At 46.3% G+C, this 19955-nt stretch overlaps 1 protein-coding gene across 1 annotated transcript in view; it reads left to right on the top strand.

Annotated features, from left to right (window-relative positions):
- Positions 1-6669: 6669 nt before the first annotated feature.
- The window catches only part of LOC121008725 (high choriolytic enzyme 2-like), a 64645-nt gene continuing 51359 nt past the window's right edge, over positions 6670-19955 (top strand). The window contains exon 1 of the mRNA XM_040441420.1: positions 6670-6895. Coding sequence (XP_040297354.1) covers positions 6670-6895 — 226 coding nt within the window. The remainder of the gene's footprint in view (positions 6896-19955) is intronic.

Here is a 19955-nt window from a genome sequence, read left to right as displayed (position 1 = left end):
TTAATAGGGCCCTAAGTCGTTGCCAGACATCTCTAGTGGCGTCTTATCTCACTTGAGAACCTTAAGGATCGGACCTGTTGAAATCCATCTGCCTGATCCACACATCTGCCATTAGGACACCCCCGTACACATTACATGGTTGGCAGGTTTGGCCGACGGTCATCTAATGCTTTTCTTTGGACAGTACCATAGCCTGGAGTCCTCCTTTATGTATATCTGGGCAGATGAACCTCAGTGAGACACGTCAATGGGAAGAACAGACCCCCACAGCTCTTGGGATCTGCTGTACCCTTTTATCTTCTGTTGGCTCCACCTAAGTAGTCTTCAATCATCATAAAAAGACCATAGGTCTTCCATCAAAATGAGACTGACGGTAACTGCCGATGAAAGCCGATGGGGCGCCACACGCCCTCTTTATTTTAAAAACATGGGGGCCCCGCTTATGGCCTCTCACTGATATCATCCTCTGACTTGTCCCAATGAAAAGGTGTAGACACTGTGGGGTTTCGCTCTGGTAGATAGAGTAAGCGGGCGCAGTACAGAGACAGCATACAAGTTCTTAACTCAAAACATCAGTGTTAATTCACACTTGAGGCAATTGCACAAAACAGCAGTAACTTTGCAGTCTTGGTGTTAATTCACACACAATGGAAAGTTCATATAACACAAGTCACTTTGCTGGCAGTTCTGCCTCCAGTAGTCCACAGCAGGCTTTAGGGGGCCTGTTTCCCCAGCGTGCATCTCTCAGCTCTCCAGCACAGCACAAAGCTTCAGATCCCCAAAAACAGAGACATCTCTGCTGATCCCAGCTGCCTATTTAAGGACAGCCAGGTGCTGCCAAAACCCAGACCGGCATTTCAACTCTAGTCCGGTATTTGACCTCATCTGACTGGAAACCAGCCTAGCCGCACATGCTGGGAGGAAAATACCTGCCTTGCCAGACACAACCCCTCACGGTGTCACAACACTTAATAAATAATAAAATCATTAGGGTCACCCTTTCGTTCTGTCGTCCGCCACCATCCGGCAGGTTTGTGGATCTCTAGATGCAATCCATAGAGCACGCGTTATTCCGTATCGCCCATCGTACAGGTGGAAACAATTCTGAGCATCTCTGTGATTAAACCTCAAGTGGTTCCACATGTCTGTGAACAGATCGGATCCATCACCCTGCGTGCACACATCATATTTTCCGCTGCCCGCTCTCCCACACGAGGGTTAGCAAATCTTACGACTGCAAGTGTTTGTTTTGCCTGCAAAATGGAATATTCATCCAGAGAGACAGAGGAGGAATTTGCACACAACCGTTTCACGCTCGTTCTGTTCATCGTCGTCGCCGCAGCCTCCGGTCGGCCGGTCAACCAGAGAGGCGTAGCTTCTAATGGGATAATTGTTTTACCGCCAAAGTGGTTTTATTCTGCGAAAAAGATCAGAGCTGCGACGGTCAAATGCAAAAATTTGGTGGTGGATATTCTACTTTGGTCGCCTAGTGACAACCATTTTCTGAGCCAGAAATATGCTCAGAGCAGTTTTCGTATATTCCTTCCCCCACTCTTCGTGGCTGCTTATAAAAATGCATTCCTCATCAGGGGGGTGACAAAGAGAATGTAAATCTGTGCTCCTTCCCGAGGCATGATGGGAGTGATATTCCGCGTAAAAAGTAGCTAGCCTTAGTCGTTGTGCTGTCATGGGATCGTACCATCACGAATTTAAGGACGATTGGAAATCATAGAGGTGGCTTCTCAATTAGAGGACAGTCCCTGGAAATTCTGGACTGCTGGCAGATATGCATTGGTGGTCTAAGAAGCTTTAGTTTAAAGGGCTTATTTAGGATGAGATAACCCCTTTAAGGGTGTTCCTAATCGTGTCTTGAACCTCTATCATGGGTTCCGTCAAGAATAGCGATAGAAATACTGGAACCCGATGGACACCACTCACCGATGGACGTATGTAATGTAATGGAGCCAGAACATTGTGACAGACCTGTTGTCCAACAGATCACCGGCTGACCAAGTTGACTCGAGTTCTGGTTCATGGCCTAAGTGTGGAACCACCTACCACAGTGCGCCCTTTTACTGCCACACTTGGGGTCATCCTCACCCCCGATTCCTGTGGTCGCTGAGCGTGGTGGCATAAGGTGAAGATAGCGAGGTTCATGAATGTGAGTTCACATCCAGGATGGATGTAATGTGCGTGCGGAGGTTGAAGAGGGTCAGGAATCTGGGCAGGGAGGGAGACCTGAACTGTTTAGCTCATTTTTTCCCCCACATCTTCCAGCATTGTGTAAACACTGATAACTGGGTGGAAACGTCACCGCTTTATGAGCCATCTGTCAAGAGGATTACAGTGTTTTCCCTGATTACAAGACAAGCCGGCTGCTCTCAGTAAATATTATCAATCTGTTTGCCCGTTTTCTCTGTGATTGGCTTTTTTGCCCTTTTCGAGTGGTCCTCCTCAGCCTTCCTGAAGTTCCTCTTAGTGGTTCCTACTCAAATCCAAAATTCTCACCCTGGATGGACCCCTTCCCCCCCTTACTCTCGCTTCTCCAAATTATAATTAAATGAGGTCCTGAATTTTGAGGTAGCATCTTGCAGTGAGGCGAGGGTATCGTTGGGGACACTTCCCCATACCCCGGCAGGGACGTGTACCACTGACCGTCCATACTGCTTTGTATCTACAAAGAGAAACTCTCTGCTGAAATAAAACCTTCTGACTTCAATAAGCCCCTGACAAGCTCCATTTTTAATGGAACGAAACATGGCATGTAGGGCCACACAGTAAGGGATTTACAGGGAATAGGCCCCATTTAGGGACAGGTTCCTTATGGGGTCGCCCCTGTCGGGGCGGGTGCTCCGTGTCGTTGAGGCAGGTCTATGAGGATAGCCCCTGACCATCCATATAGGGAGGGCTCTAGACCAGGGCATTATAGGAGTGTCCAGATTGCCATACCAACAGAAGCATTTTGGGCACCAGTGCCTGTTATCACACTGGAGCACTGACGCCACCCACCGTCTATTGGTCGTGTGTCTACAGGACGGGGTAAGACCCACCCACTATTATCTTACCGCGGCTCTAGATAGTGGCAATATATCTGTTTTATATGTATGTATGTTATTTTGTCCTTCGTCCCACTGCAACCACCAATGCTTTTAGTGAAATTATAGTAAAAGTTATATTTTATATATACTCAGTCCACATGTGGTGAATAAGCAACTCAGGCTTCGTTTTACATCTGAAATGATGGGAATCTTGTCGTCACCCAGACCACCACTCACTTCCAGATACGGCGATATAGTTAATGACAGGGTCTGTAGGGCCAAGTTTTAGGCGCAACAATCCAAAAGTTATTATGGCAGCCGTCTGTAGTGTTAAAAGTAAACCTAAGATTGCATTTTTGGATTAGGGTAAAGTTGCCCTTTTATGGGTTAGACTGGATTCACTTTGAGTTTGCTGTATGTGTCGGGCAAGCTCCCAAGAAAAATGTATCCATGGGCCCCACATTCACCCAATGGAAGCTTGTGAACCTCGTTGAATCCATATACTGCTTGAGGGGAATCCATATACTGCTTGAGGGGAATCCATATACTGCTTGAGGGGAATCCATATGCTGCTTGAAGGGAATCCATATACTGCTTGAGGGGAATCATATGCTGCTTGAGGGGAATCCATATGTTGCTTGAGGAGGATCCATATGTTGCTTCAGGAGGATCCATACGTTGCTTTCGGCACCATATGGTGGTGCAGTGTGTACGGCTCCGTAATAGGCAGTCCTGGGGTCTCGCCTCGTGCACAGTGCCTCACAGATAATGTTACCTTTCCAGTAGGACTGCAATGGATTTGCTATTTAAGCAATTCCTTAGTATGTTCTGACCGTGACCCTGTTCTGAACTGGTTTTACGGCTTTAATGGAAAATAATTTAGCTATTTCCAGCACTTCTCCAGCTGTGTCATGTCAAGTCTATTTTTAGCGTAATTTTGTTAACCGGCTCATAGTGGGCCGCAGTTAATGCTCACGATTTTTTTATTTATTTTTTGTTGTGTTCTACTTACGTAAAAATAGCCAGGAACCTGTACATTTCTATGCAGGGGGGCTGCAAACAGCAACCTTTATGAACAGGCTACTACCGGTGCTCCCATTGATGACCCAATATCTGATCTGTGGGGGCCGAAGGCAGAAACCCTTCCTGCTGCAAAGAACGAAGCGGGCGGTCACTATTTCTCGGTGGTGCGGTGGATCAGGGAATTGGCGGTGGTCCCACCATACATTTATAGTATAAATTCGCCATTGCTAGCAAGGACTCTCACTAGAAGAAACCCCAGTAGTCTCGGGGCCTCTTTAAAGATTCCAGTTTTTAGCAAGAGTGCTAGAACTGTCCCGACGATCAGATCAAACGTCTGGCTCCAAAACGCGTCAGCCTCTCAGGATCGCTGGCGATCACGGAGGCTGTGCATGAGGACACTTTTACCATCAATTATAAATCGGTGTGGTCTGTCGGTTACTGGTGGCATCCATTACTTTATGGATCCGTTGGGGCGAATCGCAACGTTGCTTGCCGTGACTGGCAGCGATTAGCTGCGCGGTGCTCCATGTTGTCTCCTGCGAGACTTCTGGATGTTGTTGAGTTGGCCGTCCTGTGGAGCGGAGGAGCTCTGATATCAGCTGCTTTCTGTGCATTCCTCCCGTTAGTGCTGAGGGCTGATAAGAAAGGGCAGGGTCACTTTGGCTGTATGGTCCGTAAGATCATGTGTGAGAAAAACAAGCTAAAAAAAAAAAACTTGCAAAAGGAAATGCTGAGCTGTGTGAACTGGACAGGGGCCATCAGAGCTGCTGCGGACAGCAGAGTCACATGTTTTACTTAAAGGGGCAGTCCAGGATTTTTTATATTGATGGCCTGTCCTTAGGAGATGTCATCAATATCTGATAGGCGGTGGTCCGACTTCGAGTACCTGTGCTGATCAGGTGTTTGAAGAGGCCACGGCGCTCCGGTCTCTTTCTAGGCCAATCGCATGGCCTACGCGCAGCTCAGTCCCATTCAATTGAATGGGGCTGAGCCCCAATTCCAAGCACAGTCGCTACACCAAGGACGGCGCTGTGCTTGGTAAACTGTGAGGACGCCGCCGCGGCCACTGAAACAGCTGATCAGTGGGGGTGTCGGGAGCCGGACCCACAGGATGGGCCATCAGTATCAAAATCCTGGAAACCCATTTTAAATAAAAATATGAGGTGACAACCAATATGGCTGCCATTACAGCTCGCATAAGGGTTGTCGATTTAACCTATGCTCTACAGGAGCTGTTATGACAGTGAGGTCATACCTGCCATAGAGGCAGCAGCTGCTATGGGACTATGGAACGAAGGGCCCGATCCTGGTTGAGGCTGTCACTTTTGCTATTGGGTGATGGGAGTCTATTCAGACATGGAGGTGAGGGGGGGGGGGGGTGACCCCAGGGAAGAGGGACATTAATGGGTAACTCCTGCTGCACAGTGCGGGGCCCCCCTCTCTTCTGTGTATGCCACTGAATGGCGGCCATATTGGTTTCCCAGCAAATGCTGTAGTATATCTATTTTGTAAGATGGTTCTATTTAGATAATTCTCGAATTTTTTTACGAAATGGAAAACCTGTAAAGGTCAGCGTTTTGTATGGTAGCGGCCACAGCTGTGGACACAGAAACCTCTCTCCCTCCCGCGTGGCTATTTCCAGCTTAATGTCACATTTTCGCGGAAAGCCATGTGTTGTTATGTCGCACAGATCAGTGAATGGAAAGTGTCCTGCGGGATATTCTTGCAGACAGTGAACACCCATTTTCCTGCCATACACAGATGACCATTGTCGGAGTATTTTCCGTTTTTAGCCTGGGTACGGTCCTGACAGCATGGAGAAAGTCCCACCACAATAACGCATTGAGTATTTGGGACATTATGACTTGGGGTTACAATCACTGTAACATCCCAGGAAGAAGGGAAACCCATCCATTTAGAGAAAGGAACAGTGTCCATCTTTTAGAGGGAAAGGCGGCCATTTAGGAGGCTGCGGCCTAAGGGGGGGGGGGGGGGGGGGACTGCCTTGTTGCCACCATAGCAACCAATCAGACTCCCCATCTACAAGATGGGCCAATGTGCTACGTGGAATAAAAATGGGGCATATATGATATCCCAGAGGGCAGGATAATGAGCTCTTCTGACTGTCGGGTACTAGGAGCGGCAGTTACAATTTCGGTCGGCAGTGCCATACCTGATTTTCTCTGGATTGTCCTGCAGACTGAACCACAAAGGGACCGAGTTCATGACAGTTTCCATAATCAGGTGCCGTTTTGGGGTGTTCCTAGGTGGATGTTGGTGTCTGGCAGCCGCTTATCTCCTTTCCGCCATAGCACCCATTCACCAGGCAGCCATGTGGATGGCGGGGTCAGGGAGGAGGGCTGTCAACTGAACTATCCTCTGCGACCAGCTAAAGGGGTTTCCCACAAAGCCACCTTAATTGCACAAAACACACTTGTAGGAGAAAGTTTGCAATATACTTTCCAATTTGCATGAAGAAAGTTTGTAATATACAGTACTTACAGTGCAAAAGTGGCACGGATCGGCCTCTCAGGAACCCATCACAAGGACATTCCTCTTCTGAAAATCCAGCTTCTGCCAATGTCACGTCCTTTACCAGGTTTCCGGCATGGTCTATGGACCCGCTAAGGACGGCTCCAGGACTATCCCTCTCCCTGGCGCATGCAGGAACTCCAGAATCCAACACATCTGCGCATGCGCCAAGCAGAGGAATAGTTCTGGCCCCGTCCATGGCCCAGTAAACCTGGTAAAGGATGTGACGTTGGCAGAAGCTGGATTTTCAGAAGAGGAGCGTCACGGGTTCCTAATCATCCGATCCACGCAGCTTTGGAACGGTAAGTGCATTACAAGCTTTCTCTGTGCAAGTTGGAAAATATATCGCAAACTTTCTCTTACAGGTGTTTTCTGTGTAATGACAGTAGATTTTCTAAAACCCCTTTAAAAGGATCGTCTCGGAGGATAAATAAGGATTTAATTTACTTTTTCCTCAAACAGCGTCCCTCTTGCCTACAGGCTGTTCCCCATATTGCAGCTCGACTCAATTCAGGTGAATATAAGGTGAGCTTCAACTACCCTTAGCATCTGTCCACTATATGTATTAGCCCGGGGTCCCAAACGGGATGACCTAGGTCAGGGATAGGCAACCTGCGGCTCTCCAGCTGTTGTAAAACTATAACTCCCACCATGCCCTGCTGTAGGCAGTCTGGGCATGCTGGGAGATGTAGTTTTCCAACAGATGGAGATCCTCAGGTTGGCCATCCCCACCCTAGGTTGTTATCCATACAAGTCCCCTGTAGTGTGAACCTGCCACCATACCACAGGGCTGACACCTCGTCTCTGGTAAGTCCTGTATAATTGCCAGACAAGATAATTACCTGGAACGTAAAAGCAGAACCGGCCGCTCCGCCAGCTCTCCCTTCCTCCACCTGAGCGCAGGCAGCGGGGAGTGTCTTAGATCCGTCAGACGTGTTTTTGGGAAATATTGTGACAGTTGCGTCTCTTGCTCTTTCCCTAATGACAGATGTTCCCGCTGCCTCATATGATGAAATGCAGCAAGCATTCAGCCAAAGAATAGGTTCAATGAAGCAATCGCCAGGAGGTCGATAACCCTGAGACAATGCGAGGAGTTTCCAGCATCACAGTCCAAGCGACTAATAAAAGCAACACACACCTTGTGCACCTGCGAAATCCTGCAGATAGCAATCTTCATACGTCCTTGTGCATTGTGTGTCATTTCTCAAAAGGGGGGGGGGACTCGTAAAATTCTGTAGAGTTCTACGCTTGATAGAATATCGCTCACATGTTTAAGCAATCTGCTTGCTGTCAGTGAATGGGAGCGTTCAGACATTGATTGACTATCCTAAGCATGGACCATTAACGTTACAGTCCCAGAGAACCATTTTAAGAGTGCAGGGAGTCCACTATAATCTTATTATCACAAGATCCTCCCTTTTCTTTTATACAAATGATAACCAAACCAAGCAAAATGCGTATAGCTGCCCTCTTCTGAAAACAGCGCCACTCTTGCCCATAGGCTGGGTGTGGTATTACAGCTCTGCCCCATGCACTTCAATGGAGTTGAGCTGCTTCTAAACTGGAAGAAAGTAGCCATGCCCCCTTTAGGCCCTATTTACCAGACTAAGGGGCTGCCGTGCCCATGTCGCGAAGCGGCTGCGTGAACCCCGCATCGCGTTGCGGCCCATTGACTTGAACGGGTCCGCGATCTGCAAGATACGGCAAAAGCCCTTGAATAAGACGGTATGGCTGAATTACTGTTTAAAGTGAGATCTGTATAAGATGCCTACAAGCAGTGCTCCTCCCGAACCGCAAACTACAAGTCCTAGCAAAATCTGACATGTTCAGCACCAGTCAGAGACCAGTCTACATCCGCGTGAGGATTACTGGACCAGGCCGCTGATACCGGGGCATAGATTTACAAACAAGCTATCTAGCGGTCCCATAGACGATGAATGGAGCATCAGGGTGCATGTCCAACCTGCCCCTCCATCAGATCGGGGAACAGGAACCCCGTTTTCGGGATCGGTCGGACTTTCACCAATCAGGTAGTTAACCCCTGTGGATAGGGGATAACTTTAAAATTTGGCACAACCCCTTTAAGCTCCAAAGACTAGTCAGACGTTCAGTTCTTTTGGTGGGACTACTATGTGGGTTGGGATTTTGCATTTATAGAAAGGAAACCCCACTTTCTAAACCCGCTCTGCCAGATATTACAAAATCCTCCCCTCCAGTGAAGGGTTAACTGCAGCGCTTCTAAGCATCTAATCAATACGACAGGGACAATTCTGGGAACAAGCGATTGCACAAAGATAGGGTGGATTTATTGCTTTCTCCATCACTAAATATTGGTACATAGAAGTTGTCAGTGTATACAGTTGTGTTCAAAATAATAGCAGTCAGACATCACTAACCTGATCAATCACTGTTTTTGGTAGAAATGATATTTCTACATGGCAAATACTTTAGTAGCAGGTGTAGTACAGTAATAGAAATCCAACAGACCCAACAGTCATGACATGCATGCTGCTGATTCTCTGTAATTCAATCACTAATTGAAAGGGGCATGTTCAAAATAATAGCAGTGTGGAGTTCAATGAGTGAGGTCATTCATTCTTTGAAAAACAGGTGGCAATTATTGCCCTTATTAAGGAAGGAAGGAAGGCAGCTAATGTTGTACCTGCTGGTTACAGTGCATTTCTCTCTGAAATTCTGAGGAAATTGGGTCGTTCCAGACATTGTTCAGAAGAACAGCGTACCTTGATTAAAAAGTGGATTGGAGAGGGGAAAACATATAAAGAAGTGCAGAAAATGATGAGCTGATTGTCAGATAACCCCCAAACACGGAATTCAAGCCACAGTACACTGTGAAGACAGTAAAGCATGGTGGACAAGCATCATGATATGGGGATGTTTCTCATGCCTACGGTGTTGGGCCTATTTATCGCAGACCAGCGATCATGGATCAGTGTGAACACATCAGAATACGTGAAGAGGTCATGCTGCCTTATGCTGAAGAGGAAATGCCCTTGAAATGGGTGTTCCCACAAGACAACGACCCCAAACACCCCAGTAAACGGGCAACATCTTGGTTCCAGACCAACAAGATGGACGTTATGGAGTGGCCAGCCCAATCCCCGGATCTTAATCCAATAGAAAACCTGTGGGGCGACATCAAAAATGCAGTTTCTGAGGCAAAACCAAGAAATAGAGAAGAACTGTGGGATGTCGTCCAATCCTCCTGGGCTGGAATACCTGTTCACAGGGGCCGAAGGTGGTGACTCCGAGCAGCACAGACGTCCAGCAACTAAATATTAGTGAAGTGATTCAAACGAAAGCAAAATCTTCGAACATTTTTCAGTTTATATAGTGAATGTTTGAGTTTGTAAAGAAGAATACAAACACTGCTATTTTTTTGAACAGTCTAATATTCACTTTTCTTCAATTTTTTTTTAGAGGAACAACACAAATTTGATATATTTTTCTTCATGTTTTGATTTGGAATAGAATGTGAAGTGTTCCCAATGCATTTGTGTGTATGGAAATAAAAGCTATTAGAAGGATTTTGAGCTTTATTTCACTTTTTTAAACACACTGCTAATATTTTGAACACAACTGTATGTGTTAGGGAAAGTTGTCGGTTCCACCCTGCAGAGCGAGGACCGTACTGCGCAGCTCTGCTGCATTGTTCAGGGGCGGCAGCGATTGCTATTTTTGGTTACATTTCTCCATTTTGTAGCCCCTGAAAAATGTCTATATTGTTTCCTTCTATGTCCTCCCCATCCTGTGCCCTGAACAATCCGAGGAAGAGCGTGTTCAGGGCGTGTGCGCTGGGATCGGGAGCGCAAAGGAAAAGTTTAAAATGTGCACATAGGGCTTATGTGAAAGAAATTACTACGCCTCCCCCACCCCATCTAATTCGCACGTCCAGTTGGTAAAAAAAAAAAGACTCGCTTTTAAAACATAGTTTCTGGCCAATTACTTATGCAGTGAGGACCCTAGCAAACAGCTCCTCATATCTCAGCTTCCTGGACCCTTGTGATTTTAGGGGTATTGGAGAGGTACGGTTCTTCATATGCCTAAAGGTTCTCTAATACCTGGGAAGATGCCTTGAAACTGAAGTGCATAGAAATAGTAGGAACAAAATATTCTTTTTTTTCTTGAGGGGTTTCCAGGATGTTGATATTGATGGCTTATCCTCAGGATAGGTCATCAATATCAGATCGATGGTAGTGGTGAGGGAGGGGGGTCTGAATCCTTGCACCCCACAGTCAGCTGGCTGAAGGGACTCCAGCGCCCCCTTTAGTTGTTTACCAGGCACAGCGCCGTGCTGCACTGTGTACTGCAGCCTGACACACTTGACCTGCTAAATGTTGTTGACATGAAGGGAACACAATCCTTTTGGAACATTCAGCCAACTGATCAATAAGGGTGCGAGGAGTCAGGACAGTCGGGACTTGGTAGTGGTGATGGGGGTCAGGACAGTCGGGAGTAGATAGGGGTGATGGGGGTCAGGACAGTCTGAAGTAGATAGGGGTGATGGGGGTCAGGACAGTCTGAAGTAGATAGGGGTGATGGGGGTCAGGACAGTCTGAAGTAGATAGGGGTGATGGAGGTCAGGACAGTCTGAAGTAGATAGGGGTAATGGGGGTCAGGACAGTCAGAAGTAGATAGGGGTGATGGGTGTCAGGACAGTCTGAAGTAGATAGGGGTGATGGGGGTCAGGACAGTCTGAAGTAGATAGGGGTGATGGGGGTCAGGACAGTCTGAAGTAGATAGGGGTGATGGGTGTCAGGACAGTCGGGAGTAAATAGGGGTGATGGGGGTCAGGACAGTCGGGAGTAGATGGGGGTGATGGGGTCAGGACAGTCTGAAGTAGATAGGGGTGATGGGGGTCAGGACAGTCTGAAGTAGATAGGGGTGATGGGTGTCAGGACAGTCTGAAGTAGATAGGGGTGATGGGGGTCAGGACAGTCTGAAGTAGATAGGGGTGATGGGGGTCAGGACAGTCGGGAGTAAATAGGGGTGATGGGGGTCAGGACAGTCGGGAGTAGATAGGGGTGATGGGGTCAGGACAGTCTGAAGTAGATAGGGGTGATGGGGGTCAGGACAGTCGGAAGTAGATAGGGGTGATGGGGGTCAGGACAGTCGGGAGTAGATAGGGGTGATGGGGTCAGGACAGTCTGAAGTAGATAGGGGTGATGGGGGTCAGGACAGTCGGAAGTAGATAGGGGTGATGGGGGTCAGGACAGTCGGGAGTAGATAGGGGTGATGGGGGTCAGGGCAGTCGGAAGTAGATAGGGGTGATGGGGGTCAGGGCAGTCGGAAGTAGATAGGGGTGATGGGGGTCAGGACAGTCGGGAGTAAATAGGGGTGATGGGGTCAGGACAGTCAGGAGATGGTAGGGGTGACCGGGGTCAGGACAGTTGGGAGGTTGTAGGGGTTATGGGGGTCAGGACAGTCGGGAGGTTGTAGGGGTGATGGGGGTCAGGACAGTCGGTAGTAGATAGGGGTGATAGGGGTCAGGACAGTCGGGAGGTTGTAGGGGTGGTGGGGGTCTGGACAGTCAGGAGTTGGTAGGGGTGCTAAGGATGGGTGAAAAGGCCCCATAATGTTCCTGTTATGCCTCAGAATGGAACATAGATGTCTTGTCTTCCTCCTTGTGCTCATTGTTACCCCCCGGAGAGTAAGAGGTGTGTGGGGGAAGGGACGTGACAACTGCTGGGGGCACATATAAGGCTCATTAAAGAGGTTTACGCTTTTCATGCCCATTGGCAGGACAGACTTAAAAACAATCGTATTTGATCGGTGGGCAGTTTCCAGGGACTTCACAACATGACAGACCAGGATTTGCTGACGCAGCCTTAATCTGTAGATCCCCATTATCCCTGGATCTAATAAAGCAGAGCCGAGTATGTCTCGAGGTTGCACAGGAACAAGCGCGATTCAATTCTCTGCTTTTCTCTAATCTGCATTTTGTAACATTATCCCCGGCTTAGTTCCTGGGCTTCCAGCAGCGGATGTAGTCATATCTTTGTGTAACAGCGGGAGGACAAATTTAACTTCATTGCGATATAGAAATGATGGACTTCTTAGCCCTTGCTGTGAAGGGGTCATCTAGAATCAGCGACTTCAGCTTAGCTGCATGGTCTATGGGAGCCTGAGGAGGTCTGAAATCCTCAGCAGACATTCAGGGTCCTCTTTGATTTACACTGCAGTTCAGCTTGTAAGGAAAGCCCAAGAGTTGAATCTATAGTCCCCTGTCAGTTTCCTAGAGGTATGACAGACAATTTCAGGATTCCTGATTAGTTCTTTGGTGACTTTGGGGCAATTTAGCAGCGAAAACAACCAGTTATGTTTCTAACTCGGGTCTCCGTGGGACGGCCGCAACCTCACCCCACCCATGACCGCCAGTAGATTGAACGAATTTATAAGCTGCAAATCCATGTCGTCGTTGGTCGCCGCAGGTGGGCGAGGTTGTGGCTGCTGTGTCGTAGCCACCCCACGAAGACCCAGCCTTAGAGGGGTTGTTTCATCACAGACAATGGGGGCATATCGCTAGGATATGCCCCCATTGTCTTATAGGTGTGGGTCCCACCGCTGGGAACGGAGCCCCGCAAAGTGGTGGCTGGAGGACTCCGGTCCGGCCACACCAATCGCTCTCCCCATAGAAGTGAATGGGAGCGTATCGGGCATGACCGGCCACCGCTCCCATTTGACGGAAAAAGCCGAGCCATTTTCAGCAGTCCCATGGAAAATTAATGGAGGGCGGCTGTGCATGCGCATTGGGGCTCCATTCCCGATATAGCTGCAGGTCAGACAATGGGGACATATCTTCGAGATATACCCCCATTGTCTGTGATGAGACAACCCCTTTAAGGCTGTATTACACAGCCCGATTTAACAGGCGATTGTCGGGAGCAAAGCATTCCTTCTCGGCAATCGTCTGCTCACTAGTGGCGGAGATTGCCGTTATTACACGCAACGATTAGACACCACGAAATGCCGCCGGCAAACGATTATTTCTTAACCTGTCAAAAGCTATGGATTGCTTGTTCATTAGGCAAACGGCGGCAGTATTAGACTGCCAGATAATCGCTAACGAGCGTTACTAGTACTACAAACGCTCGTCAGCGATCATCTGCTGAAAAAGGCAGGTGTAATACAGGCTTTAGGGATTACTCTTTTTAAGCAATTCCCTGCCTTAATCAAACCCATCACTGTACATGAAGATGTCGGCGCGCCGGCTCTATAAGGACACCTGTTCTTCAGGGAGCTTTCCATTAATTACACAACTCTGTAAACAAAAGGACAAATTAAGGAAACAATTCTCTTGTAAACTTCTTGCCAAGCCGAGAAGAAAAACCCGTTTTCTCAGTGCGAAAGACAGGAAGGCTTAGTCAGAGCTTAGACCGAAGTGACAGGGGCACTCTCAGTCTTACAGTGCAGCGGAGAGGTGACATTCCTTACAAGTGATGGGGGCGAGCCCTGCGTGTATTACATCCTATCCCACAGAGAACAAGATGGCCGAGTACTTATATTAACCAATCAGCAGCTACCATCTATCAAAGCAGCTCCAATAAAACTTTAAAGGGCTATTTCAATATTGGAACGCAGCCAGATGTAACAGGCTGTTTCCGTATTTCTAATCACCCTTAGGGCTCATGCCCACAAACATATTTTATTTTTCTTGTTCGTGCCGTTTTTTTTGCGGTCTGCGGAACCATTCACTTCAATGGGGCCGCAAAAAAAAAAACTGAAATGACTCGGTGTACATTCCGTTTCCGTATGTCCACATGTCCGTTCCGAAAAATACGGAATGCGCAAGGCCGGTATCCGTGTTTTAAGAATCCGCAATTTACAAACCGCAAAACATCCAACGGTCGTGTGCATGAGCCCTTAAGCCTCATTCACATGTCCGTGCTTTACTCCGTGAAAAGGTGGTCAGTGATGCATCCGGGAAGATGTCCGTAAAAGGATCATTGTGTGTGATCCACGTGTCCGTTTTTTGCTGGCCGTGTCTTATCCATGTTTCACGGATACTGTGCGGCTGAAAGATAATTTTCAAAGCATCTCCTCCTAATGATCCGTAAAACACGGGTGGCATCCGTATTGCATCTGTGGATTTCACGGAATCATAGGCTATAATGGGCGTGATGGGTCCCTGAACAGGGACAAAATGGAGCATGCTTTCGTGCTAAAAACACGGACCCACGGGCCATGGTAAAAAACGGATTCGGGGTCCCAAATGCCTTACATAGAGTTAAAAGATAAGATTCTGGCTACTTGCAGCCACCAGTAGAAGGAGCTTTGGAGCTTACTACATAAATAGTATGCAGTAGGCACCTAAGCTCCCTCTAGTGGTGGCTGCTGGAGATTTTTTATTTTTTTATGTTGGAACTAACTGGTGGCCGCAGCATTGCCACCATGTAACGTGTATCATAAGAACAGCTAAAACAGCCCTACCACGTCATGATCCCACCAAACATCTCCACGTATCTCAGCGTCTTATGATTGTAAAATAATGATATTTGAGATTCTCTAAAATGATGTGGCTTCTGCCCGTGGATCTTCAGGAAGCCACTTGGTCTCTTGGGGATCCTGCTTATGTACCACCTTTTATCTGGTATTGCACTTCAGCTCCATTGAAGTGTACGAGGCTGAGCAGCAATACCACACACAACCAATGGACAGATGTGGCACTGTTTCTGGAAGCTGGCAGTCATCGCCTTCCATTCTGGAAGGGACGTAGCAGCCTCTATGGGTGCCACATATCAGAGCAGGTGGAAGTTACACGGCATGAATATCAAAAGGCCATATGATTTCTGCTGCTTCATCTCTTGCAGAACTTTAGATTTCACCCACCCTGCTGTTCAGCCTCCCCTTGAGATCACAGACTATGGATGGCATTATGAGGCGTATGGGATAAATGTGGAAAGTGCTTTTATGGCCCCAGTGAGTGGCCCTCATCAGATCCTTTGTCTTGCTGAAGTGGATGGCCGTATTTCCAGCTATTCAGGGTCCTGCGAGGGGCGTCTGAAGCCTTTGTACACGGAGTCTGTTCTGTTTTCACAGCTGATTCTGACCTCTTAGCGAATGATTTATAAGTAACTCAAGCTCCATTGTATATTTTGGCTTCACCACAAGTTACACACAGGTACATATTCCCATCGCATTTCCTCAAGATCACCTGATGAAAACCCTTTTCCGGCCTCTTGGAGCCGTTAAATTAATATGAAATGCCAGGAAATGTTCTACAATAAAAGTAAAATTATATTATTAAAGAAAGTGCCGTAATCATTCATGAGTTACAGAGGCTTTAAGTATACCACAACCAAGTACTATAATACTGCTCCTAGTATTATATATAACTACTATAATACTGCTTCTATATACAATAATATAACTACTATAATACTGCTCCTATGTACAAGAATATAACTACTATAATACTGCTCCTAGTATTATATATAACTACTATAATACTGCTTCTATATACAATAATATAACTACTATAATACTGCTCCTATGTACAAGAATATAACTACTATAATACTGCTCCTAGTATTATATATAACTACTATAATACTGCTTCTATATACAATAATATAACTACTATAATACTGCTCCTATGTACAAGAATATAACTACTATAATACTGCCTCCTATGTACAAGACTATAACTACTATAATACTGCGTCCTATGTACAAGAATATAACTACTATAATACTGCTCTTATGTACAAGAATATAACTACTATAATACTGCCTCCTATGTACAAGAATATAACCACTATAATACTGCTCCCTATGTACAAGAATATAACTACTATAATACTGCCTCCTATGTACAAGAATATATCTACTATAATACTGCGTCCTATGTACAAGAATATCACTACTATAATACTGCGTCCTATGTACAAGAATATCACTACTATAATACTGCCTCCTATGTACAAGAATATATCTACTATAATACTGCCTCCTATGTACAAGAATATAACTACTATAATACTGCGTCCTATGTACAAGAATATAACTACTATAATACTGCTCCTATGTACAAGAATATAACTACTATAATACTGCTCCTATGTACAAGAATATATCTACTATAATACTGCCTCCTATGTACAAGAATATAACTACTATAATACTGCGTCCTATGTACAAGAATATCACTACTATAATACTGCTCCTATGTACAAGAATATACCTACTATAATACTGCCTCCTATGTACAAGAATATAACTACTATAATACTGCCTCCTATGTACAAGAATATAACTACTATAATACTGCTCCTATGTACAAGAATATAACTACTATAATACTGCCTCCTATGTACAAGAATATAACTACTATAATACTGCCCCCTATGTACAAGAATATAACTACTATAATACTGCCCCCTATGTACAAGAATATAACTACTATAATACTGCTCCTATGTACAAGAATATAACTACTATAATACTGCTCCTATGTACAAGAATATATCTACTATAATACTGCCTCCTATGTACAGGAATATAACTACTATAATACTGCCCCTATGTACAAGAATATAACTACTATAATACTGCCTCCTATGTACAATAATATAACTACTATAATACTGCCTCCTATGTACAAGAATATAACTACTATAATACTGCCTCCTATGTACAAGAATATAACTACTATAATACTGCCTCCTATGTACAGGAATATAACTACTATAATACTGCTCCTATGTACAGGAATATAACTACTATAATACTGCCTCCTATGTACAAGAATATAACTACTATAATACTGCTCACGTGTCTTAGCCGGCAGATGGTGGTCTAGGATATATCCATTGGTGACGGGAGTTGCTCAGGCATACTACAGTACTAATCTGTGGCGATTAGTCGGCAGCCTGCCATCTGCGGGGTTAACTAGAAGCCAGGCTTACCGTCCTCTTGTCTAAATTACAAGGCTGAGGGGATGAATAGAAATAATTGTGAGAAAGGGAACGCTCCAGAGCCGGGCGCTGAGTGTTAGGGCTTGTTCACACGACCTTGTGAAGCCCGTGCTCGTGCTGTGGACCGCAAACTGCGGTCCGCAATGCACGGGCACAGTCCGTGGGGCAGCCGCATGGGGATCGCAGACCCATTCAGTTGAATGGGTCCGCGATCCGTCTGTTCCGCAAAAAGATAGAACTTACTCTATCTTTTTATGGTGCGGAGGCTTGGAACGGAACCCCAGAAAGCACTCCGTAACGCTTCCGTAGTGTTCCGTTCCGCATCTCCGGATTTGCGGACCCACTGAAGTGAATGTGTCTGTATCCGTGATGCGGAATGCACACGGAACGGTGCCCGTGTATTGCGGATCCACAAATGCGGTCCGCAATACGGCAACGGGCAGCACACGTTCGTGTGAAAGAGGCCTTAATGGGAAGGGCTCCGCAAGGTCAATCAACTCTTTCCTTATATTTTTGCTGGCAGTCTGGCGGTGTAATGATTAACCCCATAACTGCTGGGAACGGAATCCACAAACAATTTTGATTTCTGTGCAGATGGCCTTTAAATATTCCATGTGGTAAAAATTCTCTTCCACCGGAACCTGCAGGAGGACAGCTCAAATATAAGACGAAATATGGCGCTATACTTTTCCAGCGGCACAGAGTATTTTAGCAGAGGTGAGAAAACTTCTGCACAAACAGATTGGCCTCTGTTTCAAGCGCCTGAGCCTTGGTGTTCTGGATCTAGAGATTGGCTGATCTCCTCAGAACTTCGTCCATCCCGCAGGTTCTCACACCCCCAGGGCAGAGCACCGCAGGCCGCGGGCGGAGCGTGTGCCAGGGCTCTGCTTAGATATTCTGTGGGAGTGCGGCACTGGGATTGTTTCCCCTATGAGTTGTACATTCCAGAAAAAGTCTATTAAAATACTCTGCATTCTCGTGAAATCTAACGCCTCTCTTTAGAAATCTGCTCTTTTTTTTAGGTTTTTATGATTATTTTTAGATGTACATATCATGTTCAGAAAGAAATCAAAGTCTTCTATACAGTTTTATTCATAGTGGCTGCCATACTGATACAAAGAGCAAGAGAACAGCGCCACCTGGTGGCTAAAATATCATGCAAAACCATATTCTATGTATTTACTTTATATACATTTGCTTGCAGGTGTCGGCTAGATTTGCAATACTCAAAGCCTAGTTGTCAGAATAGATAGGAGCATGCTGCCCCCAGATAAATTTTTTGGGTTTTTACGTCAGGCTTTACTTAATCCGACCAATGACTGAATGATCTTCCAAGTGGCGCCAATTTTTTGGTGCCAGAACTCTATTCATTCCCTTCTTCTGCAGCTCATACATAATATTTGACCTGGCAGTGGGTGACAACAATCTCTTGAAAAAACTCCTCCCACTGATGAGACCCATCTGTTCTCCGTGCTTAGAGGGATCTAGGAGCAGCGGGGGCGTTGCCATTGCACCTAAAGGCTCTGCTCTCTCTGCAACTGCCGCGCCCTCTCCACTTTGATTGACAGGACCAGGCAGTGTATATGTCGTCACACCTGGTCCTGTCAATCAAAGTGCAGGGGACGTTGCAGAGAAAGCAGAGCCTCAAGGTGTAATGGTAACGCCCCCATTGCTCCTAGAGGCTCATTTGCATATATTAAAATCTCATTTTTCTCAGCAATGCGGGCACATATGAACATGGGAGCAACACAGATGCCAAGATCACATGTAACAGGTCATCCGGTGTCATAGGTACAAAACTGCTGACAGATGCCCTTTAAGTGTCTTTCTCCGCCCTCTCAGATCCTACCCTAGCCATGGTGGAGTGCTCCTTTAAGAAAGCTCAGTCTTCCACTACTTTTGGCACTGACTGTACGTGTTGTGTTGTCTTGTCGCGCACCTACCTGTGCCGAAACCCCTTGACTGATGATACAGTAGTCTTCTCATTATCTCTTACCTGATAACACTGTTAGTCAGGAGCTGATTTATCAGCAGCTTTACAATCTCCCTTCTTTATGGAGCCTCCGCCTCATCTCAGGGAGCCAGGTTCCTCCGGCTGCCGCCTTGGCACACCCAGATTTCCTTGATACTTCTTTGTTGCCACATGAAACAGAGTTGTTTCTTTATTGAATAAATTCAGTCGACTCAGGTTACCGTTAGATTTTTCCACCGGAATTTAAAGGGGTATACCATACTACATCAGAAATGTCTGGAAATCACATTGGTGGAGATCCAAGTTTTGAATGCAGTGAAACAACAGGGGAGGGGGGGGGGGGGGCATAGGACGTTGGCATTCACCTTTTTTATCAAAGGATCAGATCACCTCTGATCACTCACGTAGCCATCAATGTATAAATCAATGTATAAATCAATGTATAAATCTGGAAAG

This window comes from Bufo bufo, chromosome 7 (genome assembly GCF_905171765.1).
Source record: "Bufo bufo chromosome 7, aBufBuf1.1, whole genome shotgun sequence".
Taxonomy (NCBI): Eukaryota; Metazoa; Chordata; class Amphibia; order Anura; family Bufonidae; genus Bufo; species Bufo bufo.
This window is presented reverse-complemented; position numbering and strand designations above follow the sequence as displayed.